This window comes from Magnolia sinica, chromosome 19 (assembly GCF_029962835.1).
Source record: "Magnolia sinica isolate HGM2019 chromosome 19, MsV1, whole genome shotgun sequence".
In the NCBI taxonomy this organism is placed as follows: Eukaryota; Viridiplantae; Streptophyta; class Magnoliopsida; order Magnoliales; family Magnoliaceae; genus Magnolia; species Magnolia sinica.
Genome location: NC_080591.1, coordinates 5,945,270 through 5,955,572, shown reverse-complemented (window position 1 = coordinate 5,955,572; position 10,303 = coordinate 5,945,270). Strand labels below are relative to the sequence as shown.

Sequence of the window (10,303 nt, the reverse complement as noted above, 5' to 3'; positions counted from 1 at the left end):
CTCTACGAATAAGTTGGGATGTAATGCCCACCATTTATTACCATCCAATCCATTCATATGACGTGCCTCATCAGGATGAAAGAATCATTCAAAAATCACAGTATTCCAAAACTCATGTGGGCCATTTAGGTATAGTTTTACAGGGTGGCCCACCTGACTATTGAATCAGTCTGATTTATCAATGCTAAGCAAGGCGAGATGTACGTTAGTAGATTTTAAGCACGTTTAAGTCCTTTGACATAGGCTCGAAGCGCTTTCCCTGACCCATGATGTGCGTCACGTGTACGGTAAATGAGGGATCCTCGGACACACCGAGGTCGGCGTGTCACTGCTCACCGTGATGCATGTGTCTTATATCCACGCCGTCCATCCGTTTCGCCAGATAAAATTAGAAAATATAGCAGATCCAGATCTAAAATGGACACATCACAGGAAATAGTGGTGACTGAATGCTACCGTTAAAAACTTCTTGGGAATACTGGAAATTTTATTTTCCATCCAAGCCGTTGACAAGGTCACAAAGACCTTGAGAAAAGGAACACACAAATATCAGATTGATCTAAAACTTTGGTGGCAACTGAGATGCTTTAATGATCAAATGCCACTGTTTCCTGTAGCGTCGTCCACCTGAGATTTGGATGTGCTGCATTTTTTGGGCTCATACCCTTAAAATGATCTAAAGAAATGGATGGACGGGGTGGATATAAGAAAAATTCCTCATGGTCGGTCCCACAGTCAGGGATCCACCGACCTCGGTGGATGCGGGGATACACCGAAGCTACTTGCGTAAATGAGTGGCTACCACTGGAAACTGGCGGTGAACTATCACTGTAGGGTTGTCCTTGCACATGCCAACGGAAGCGGATTGCGTGGTGTGCCACGGACCACCAACCTCCGTGGTGTGTTGACGTCACCAAGTTCTGTGAGTCCCACCATGATGTATGCTTCATATCCACACCGTCCATACAGTTTATGAGATCATTTTATGGTATGGAACAAAAAAAATGAGAAATATATAATGCTCAAGTATACCACACCACATAAAAAAGTGGAGATTGAACTCATGCCATTGAATACTTCAAGGGGGGCCACGTAGATTTTGGATCAAGATGATTCTTGTGTTTTCCCTTTATTCATGTATCCGTGACTTTATGAACTGTCTAGGTGGCAAATAAACATCATGGTGGGCGTAGGAAGGTTTCAACGGTGGGCATCATTGTCCCACTGCATTATGTGGTGTGGTCTACTTGAGCTTTATATCTATCCCATTTTTTGTCCCGCACTTTAAAACGATCTTGTAAAATAGATGGATGGCATGGATATAACATATAAATCATGGTGGGCCCCACAGAACTTGGTGACGTCAACACACGAACGAGGCCGTTGGTGTGTGGCACACCACACAATCCGCTTCCCCGTACCAACAACCAACTATACTATAAGAACCCCACCAGCCTCTCTAACCCAGAAACAGCCCTTTCCAGCTTCCTGTACCTATAACTCCCAACACACACATTTCAGTATCCCTGAAATCTTTTGTGTTCCCATGGCTTGCTCTATAGATCCCTTGGTAGTAGGGAAGGTGATTGGAGACGTGATCGACATCTTCGTTCCCACCATCAACATGTCTGTCTACTATGGGTCCAAGCGTGTCAGCAACGGCTGTGAATTAAAGCCATCTGCCACTACCGACCCCCCAACCGTCCAAATTTCGGGCCACCCCAATGATCTCTATACTCTGGTTAACTACTATGCTACTGAAAATATCATACTTTATTAGAACATAGTTTAAAATATCGAGTGAACTGATTAACAGATCGCTCAAATAAGAGTTTTTAAGTAAACCCAAATTCAAAACATTTTTCTAAGACTTTGGTTTTTTTTTGTTTTTTTTTTTGAATTGAGCTTAATTTCAAAGAAGAAAAACTTGAAAATAGAATTTTAGTTCGGACTAATAATCGCGACATGCAATGGTTTTGCCTTAGTCTCTCTCTCTCTCTCTCTCACACACACACACACACACACACACACACACACACACACACACACATATATATATATATATATATATATATATATATTTCATTTTTTCTTTTGAATGTACGCCATGCAACTACAAATGGATACATGCAAGATTTTTATAGTGATTTTTTTTGAATCTTGATTTAAGTAAGCATTGGTGTTTATTTCAAAGAGTACATGTATCTGTAACCATGCATGTAGTAATATTTGAGTAATTCTAATGAATATATGGGTTTTGTGAGTAGGTGATGTCTGACCCGGATGCGCCCAGCCCGAGCGAGCCTGCCATGCGTGAATGGGTCCACTGGTAGTAATTGGCTCTAGTTCTTCTTTTTCTTCGGTTTGTTTCCTCCCTTTCATTAGAGATTATTTATTTAGAAAATAAAAGGATATAATCTTTTCTTTTTGTGTTTTGTAATTTCAGGATTGTCGTCGACATTCCAGGTGGATCTGATCCGTCACAAGGTACAGAAGCCAACTGTTTTTATTCATACTCCAAAAATGGAGTCGATTTATTTATTTATTTAAAAACTATTCATAAGTTATGATATTTTTGGGTCTTGGTGGACGACTAAACATGAAATTAGAATTTTCTTTCTTTTTCTTGTGTGTATTTCGGTTAAAAATGAAAATGGACAAAAAAAGAGGTATTTTTGTCCCGAAAAGTTTTTTGTCCCGAAAAGCATGCTATAATTTTCAGTATGAAAAATATGCAAATCGCCTCTGCCATGTTTTTTTCTTTTTTTTTGGGGGGTAATTCCAGTGTTCTGGAACCCGGACATCGTTGAACCGGCCAGTTCAAGTGCGGAACGGTTTAGTCATGATCTTATTTGCGATGATGGCAGGTTTACGTCCCCGGATTACATATTTAGTATGATCTGAACCGTTCATGTTCAGGTCACTACCATATAGAAGCTATGAGCTTATAATCATGCTTCATTAATGATAGTAACCATTTGAATTTATTAAATATTCATTTTTCATGCACGCGCAGCCGTTAGATAAATGCAGCTTATGATCCCCGTCCAGCATAGATTTCATAAAAAAGAACGGTTCGGATCGTTATTTAAGATGCGATCCGCGGTTGTGGAACGGTGCCAATAGAAACCATACATCGCGCCTGGCGCTGGGCACAGAAATCCACAAAAACCGGTCATGTCGGGTTTGGGTGGGGCAGCATAAGCGGTTTTTGAAGGTGACACGTTGTAGGATTAGTCACCCACCACGTGTCCATCATGTAGGGGGACATTTGGAGGTCAGCCAAGTGTCATAATGTGGACGCGGATTGCGTGGTTCTAGCCGGTGTTATGTGTTATAGTCCGCTCATCTTAGACATAACTCAAAATTGAACGGCTACCGTTGAAAACTCCCTGGACATGAGGAAGCTCTGGATCAAGCTGATATTTGTGTTTTGATGTAGTGTGGTCCACGTATCTACTGAAGTACCGTCACCAGTTACTTAATTACTGAAGTGACGTCACCAACAGCTACTGAAGTGACGTCACCCAGTTGTATGAGCCTCACCATGATGTATGCTGTACGTGTTATATCCACACCGTCTATTCATTAGAGACGATTTTTTTAGTTCCAGTAAGTCGAGAGATTGACGTCCACCGTTGAAATATTTCTAGGGTCCACCAAGATATTTATTTATTCATAGGTTAACAAAGATAAACATCAGCTTGATCTTGTGGCCCTGGACGTTTTTAACGTTAGGCGTTCAATCCCCCACCTTTTCTGTGGTGGGATCGATTCGACCATTGGATCTAACTCATTCTTTGGCTCTTGCCTGGAAAGGATCTATCCAAATGGATGGACGGTGTGGATACAATACGTTGATTATGGTGGGCCTAACATAACTTGGTGACGTGAATTTAGTAGCGAGTCTCGCAACTCACGAAATTCTGCGGAGTCTCCAAACGGGGAAATCTTTTTGCATTAGTGCCACGTGGCACGTGTATGCTGTTCAATCTGGCAGGACTGTCTTGCGCAGCGCAGCAGCGTGCAATGGCTGTGCTACATGGTCGGATTTGATTGTACGGACTTTGGACTGTCCATGTGGGCCCACACCTCGGTGATCTACACCGTTCATATGGTGGTCCCCTCATACGGTGTCCTACTAGACCAAGAGATCATAGAAAGGTGGGCCACACCTGAATCGTACTAGACCAAGAGATCATAGAAAGGTGGGCCACACTTGAATCGTACATGTGGCATGACAGTCCTGTTGCACAGCATGCAGCAGCAGTGTTTCCTCGTCCAATTGTTTGGAGTTAATGTGGGTCCACGTTCTGATGATCCAAACCGTCCATAGGTTGGTCCTCTCATCTACCTTAAGCACACTAGTGCTTTCGATAATCTGTTTGGGTAGATGTTGGGGCTGTAAAATAGATGAATCGTATATGATGCGCCTGCGACGTACCAATCTCATATTTTTATTGTACATATACTACCTAGAATTACCAGGGTGGGTTATCTTAAGAAAAAATTAGCACTGCAGGCTCTCCCGTACCATGCCTTTTTTTTTTTTTTTGAACAGTCGAGAACTACCAAAGCTTAGTTTTAGGATACGTAAATAGAGTTTTGGACATTAATGCCCTTGGTCTCAAGGGTAACGCAGCTAAAAAAGTGAAGGTATTTTAATCTCTATGAGTTCGTTATACAGATGAAAGCCTAGTTTAGTTAGATAAGTTTTGCTCAGGTCTGAGTAAAAAAGGGGGAGCGCTCACTTACCCTCTTCCTCACTCTTTTAACTCTTGATTTGTATATGCGCCGTTCGGACTACCTGTCCTATTAATACCCGTTGGTATAGATACACCGCATGTGTATCATAGACTATTCATTATATATATATATATATATATATATATATATATATGTGTGTGTGTGTGTGTGTGTGTGTGTGTGCGCGCGCGCGCAAAACCTACATCACACGTGTGCCCTATACTATTAATCTGCTGGTCCAATTCAGTCCGTGACTGTGGGGTCCACTGTGATGAATGCGATTTATATCCACACAGTCCATCCGTTCATCCTCTTTGCAGCTCATTTTAGGGCATGAGCCCAAAAAATGAAGTAGATTTACACCTCAGGTGGACCACACCTCAGGAAACATTGGTGATTGAACACACATAATTAAAAACTTCTTAAGAGCCACGGAAGTTTCGGAGCTAGCTGATATCTGTGTTTTCCTTTCATCCATGACCTTATCAACAGGTGGGATAGCAAATAAACATTACGGTGGGCCATAGGAAGTTTTAATGGTGGACATTCAATCACCACTGTTTCCTGTGGTGTTGTCCACCTGAGGTTTGGATCTGCTTCATTTTTTGGTCTCATAATCTAAAATGAGCTGGAAAAATGGATGGACGGTGTGGATATAAAACACATGCATCACGGTGCGCCCCACAGTCACCGATCCGGATCCAGATCCGAGTCCATTCATCTCTACTTTACCATGCATGGTCATCCGATGGCTTGTCCCAACTCACGGTTTTAAGACTCGGATTAGTCCTGACTCGTCCGAGTTGACTCAGACTCGTTTGGACCACTTGGGTGAGTGCATATTCGACTTGAGAACAGATGAGTCGGTCTGAGTCACCCGAGTTCAGAGTCTTTTAACTATGGTCCACCTATATCAACGGATCATATGAAGGCTAATCACAACCGTTTGGATGGATGGCAGGTAGAGAGGTTCTTGCATACGCGGCTCCCCGTCCACCCGTCGGCATACATCGATACATCTTCATGTTGTTCCAGCAGAAGATCCCAACCGGTGGTTCGGTCCAGCAGCCAGCAGCACGTAATAATTTCAAGACCCGGGACTTTGCCGATCAGTATGGGCTTGGCCTACCCGTCGCCACCGTCTACTTCAATGCCCAGAAGGAGCCCATGAACAAGCGCCGTTGAATCCTCCTTTCGGTGGGCTATCTATACAAACTACTGTTTCTTCTCTTTCTTTCACCTTTGTCTTATTACATGTATTTAGTGTTTGTGCTTGCTGTGTTTGTGATTGGCTTGAGTTTTGTTTAAATAAGACTTGTTTTTTTCAAGAATGCAAGGTGTTGTTAGGTTGAAAGATAGTGGGGCCTACCTTATGAACGGCTTGGATCACACACATGTTAGCATGTGTGAATTGAGTGCTTTGGGTATTTGGGGTGGCAATGGATAGGTCTCCTTACTATTAAAGTCCCAGGGCTCGAGCCTGGTTCAAGACCAGGATAGGGCCTGGCCAGGTTCTTGGACCAGCTGGCCCAGCCTATTTCCTACTTGAATGTTCCTGGGCCAGGCTAAATGACTTGAGCCCACCCCAATCTTAGTCAAAAGGACTGACATCAGGCCAAGCTAATAGGTCCCAACCTAGGCTTTGGGGATGGGTGAAGGGCCTAGCTAGCCCATGTTTTGGAACCAATCGCTCACTTGTTATCTATCCATCAGATTTTAAGGGTCCTCTAGATGATCAATTGATGGAAATCCCAATTTGGTGGGAAGATCCTGACCGTCCATTTTGTGGCCATCAGATGGACAGCTAGTTTGAAAAGGGGTCGACGGTTCAAATTTGAGAAAAAGATGTCCATTGATGGTAGGTTAGGAGCATTCTTCCAGTCCCTTTTTTGGTTTTACTAGCACATTGTATATCATCCATTTCCCAAATTTAATCCAAGTTACAGCTTTACTACCTCAATGTAGGACTATCTATTTCCCAAACTGCAAGTGTAGTGGCTATTAGTGTGATGGTTAGTTCATCTGATCAAGGTGGGTCCCACATGATGGATGGTTCACAACCTATCTGGTACGCTCAATTTGGACCATGGACCGTCTATTTTCAAACTAATATATTCATCAGGATGGGCCCCAGGCTCAGGGCCGGAAAAGTACTAAGAGATGGGTCTAGGCCTGGCCTAGCAGCCTCATACATGCCCCACACACCTAAATTGAGTACTGATCCGGACCCACGGATTGGATGGGCCCACAAGTGCTACCGCCGTCCGGCCCATTGACAAGGGTACATGTGGATGTTTTGTGGGGCTGTCAAAGTCGTACCAATCACGATGAATTGGACGGTTTAGAGAAGCTTGACAACGGTCCAAATTCACGTGTGACCTGCTTGATGAGTGGATGGACCCGATGTGCTAGGTTATCTGCCGACAGGTGACCGCAACCCGTGCTTGCCGGAGAAGGGTTGGGCTGGCGGCGCGGGCCTAAATGAGGGGCCAAATGAATGTAGGGCTTACAGCTTTACCATTGGGGCCCAACCCAAATCGGGGTTCGGGTCTGTTAGAGGTTCCATTGCCAGGACTCGCAGAATGAAAATGTTAGATGGGCCCTACAACCATTCGTGAGCCCCAATAAATAAAGAGCCAGGCCTGTGAACTAAATACCAGACGGTTGCGACCGTCCATCTGAGCTAAATAAACGGATCGAATGGGAGTATTGTAGCTCTCGGGAAACTGAAACCTGCCTAGGAATCTATTTCTTGCAATCCTGGTTCGGTGCAGGTCCACTTCACGTGGCCTGGAATGGACCAGAACCTGTACAACACTGTGGTAGGAAGAGTGCTCAACACCCAAGCTCTGTGGGCCCACTGTGAAGTGTGTATAACATCCACTCCGTCCATCAGTTTTGATAACTTATGTTAGTACATGTATCCAAGAATTAGGAAGATCCAATAGTCAAATCGGCCACACGACAGGGAACAGTGGGGATGGGGATGCCCACTAAAGACGTTCCTGGGTCCTCCGTATTGATGATATCGCATCCAATCCATTCATTTGGTGAGTCTCGTCAGGATGAAGGGAAATTCGAAAAATCTTCATGATCCAGAACTCAGGTAGGCCACACAGTGATTTTAGAGGTTTTAGGCGTTGTCTTACATTGTTCCTGTGGTGTGGCCCACTTAAGTTTCCGACCGAGATAAATTTCTATAGCGACAGTATAAGCGATGTGGCGCAATTGATGAACGGAAAGTATGCCGCACATACATCACATGGAATCCGCTTGCAACCACACATCCTAGGTTTGGTGGTCCGACGCATGTGGTGGATACATCCACGTATCCACGTGGCATGAATGTGGGAGATCCAAGTGATTAAATAGGTAGGCCCAACAGCCTGTTAATAAGGTGGGGACATGGTGGACGTGTGCGTGTGGAATGTGGACCTCAATCCTAACCGTCCATTGTCTTATATGCTGTGCCTTGTCAGATAAACAGTCTAGTTCACCAGACCATGGGCCCCACAGTAGAAACTAGGGATCCATCGTGATGAGCCATAGTCTGATTTTAAGGTTTTAAGACGTGGTGACGATCTGAACCATTCAAACGGAGCGTTGGGTGGAATTCGATGGATAAGCTCTCTCAACTTGAGTTAGGATTTTCCAACGCTGTAGTTTTTGGCCAATGGCCCATCCATGATAGGTCTCACTGGCGATGAGGGTCCCTACGTGAACACACGTGCCACTTTGCTCCATGGGTCACTCAACCTACACATGGTGGCCCATCTGATCAGCTGATAGTATCACGCCAGGTCAGGCCTTGGTTCATCAGCTGTTTCTGGCCGGTGGATGAGCGTGCTGTGGCCCTAGGCTTCAAACTCACCACATGTATCCCCCCACTAGGGATGGCAATGGTCCCGACCCAGCTCTCTAGGGGCAGGTCTTCGGCCCCTAAACCTGGCCCGAGGGCCAGGACTGGGCTTTAAATCTAGCCTCGGTTTCCGTGCCAAGGGCTGTGGTGACTTGCAGAGTCCTTGGGCCCGGTGTCCGGGCGGCCAAGGACCGGTGAATTGCAAAGTCCTTTGGCCTGGCCCTGTTATCAAGTGGGCCACCTTGAAACAATAAATAGGGTGGTATATAAGGAAGCGGATTGCGTACGGAGTAACTCAGTACCCTTAGTGTACCGAGTAAATTCTGTGGGGTCCACCGTTATTTATTTATTTTATCCACTCCGTTAATCCATATTAACAGATAATTTTAGGGCTTGAGCCCAAAAAGGAAGCATATCCAAAGCTTAATTGGATCACACCATAGGAAACAGTGTGATTGAACCTCTAACATTGAAAAATTCTTGGAGGCTACGAAAGTTTTGGATCAAGCTGATGGTTGTGGTTTCTCTTCATCCATGTCTTTGTGATCATATGAACAGGTTGGATGACAAATAAACATTAATTTGGGCCCTAGGAAGGTTTCAACGGTAGAAATCATTATTCCACACTGTTTTCTGTTGCATGGTCCACTTGAGCTTTGGATTTACTTCAATTACGGGATCAACCCTTAACATTAGCAGTAAAAATGGATGGACGGTGTGGATAAACCACATACATTTACAGTGGGCCCAACTGAGTTTACTCAGTACGATGAAAGCGTACCGAGTAACTCCAGTACGCAATCCGATTTCGGTATATGAAGGAGAGCAGATTAGGTGCGGCCCTTACCATGCGCCCCACCTTTATATCTTTATTATATATATCCACACCGTCCATCGTTGCCAGATCATTTTAGTATATGAGCCCAAAAATAAAGAAGATCCAAATCTCAGGTGGACCATACTAAAAAGTGGTGATTGATAGCCCCACCATTAAAAACTTCCTACGGCCCACCTAATGTTTCTATAATATTTGTTTGCCATTAAACATGTTGATAAGGTCACATAAACCTGGATTGAGTAAAAAACAAATATCAGCTTGATCCAAAACTTCTGTGGCCCATTTATGGTCAATCACCACTATTTCCTATGGTATGGTCCACCTTAGAATTGGATCTTCTTAATTTTTGGGCTCATGCCCTCAAATGATCTGAAAAAACGGATGGACGGCATGGATCTAGAATAAATATATCAAGGTGGGCACCACAGTAAGGGCCGCACCTAATCGGCTTCCCATATAAAGACATTTGTGAGCTATTCCCGTTCACTATACATGTGACAGTTGCTGGATCTGGCTGATGTTTTACCGATCCAAACCGTAGATGGAGGACATCAAGAAAGAACACTTTAATTAGACTAATCTCAGACCGTTGATCATGAAAATCTTTTTCCTCACAAGGCAGCCTGGCCAATCGCAACGCCTGTTTCTTAGCAAGGCTTGCGAGCTCCGGGCCTGGCTACAGACTATCTCTACATCCCAAGCATCTCCACCCCGCACGTGCCGCATCTTTGGGTGGTTCGGACAATTGATTAGGTGGGCCACCATCAGCCCACAAATATCAGATGGCCACACGCAAATACACTTGCGAACACAGTTTCCCACAGTCCCGCGAGCCACACAATCTTTTCCCAAATGTATTA

At 44.4% G+C, this 10,303-nt stretch overlaps 1 protein-coding gene across 1 annotated transcript; it reads left to right on the top strand.

Annotated features, from left to right (window-relative positions):
* The first annotated feature begins 1,458 nt into the window (after positions 1-1,458).
* On the top strand, positions 1,459-6,002 carry LOC131235406 (protein MOTHER of FT and TFL1). Its single transcript, XM_058232583.1, has 4 exons — positions 1,459-1,741; positions 2,268-2,329; positions 2,447-2,487; positions 5,708-6,002. The coding sequence occupies exons 1-4, from the start codon at positions 1,547-1,549 to the stop codon at positions 5,929-5,931; spliced, it is 522 nt and encodes a 173-aa protein (XP_058088566.1). The 5' UTR covers positions 1,459-1,546; the 3' UTR covers positions 5,932-6,002.
* The last annotated feature ends 4,301 nt before the right edge of the window (positions 6,003-10,303 follow it).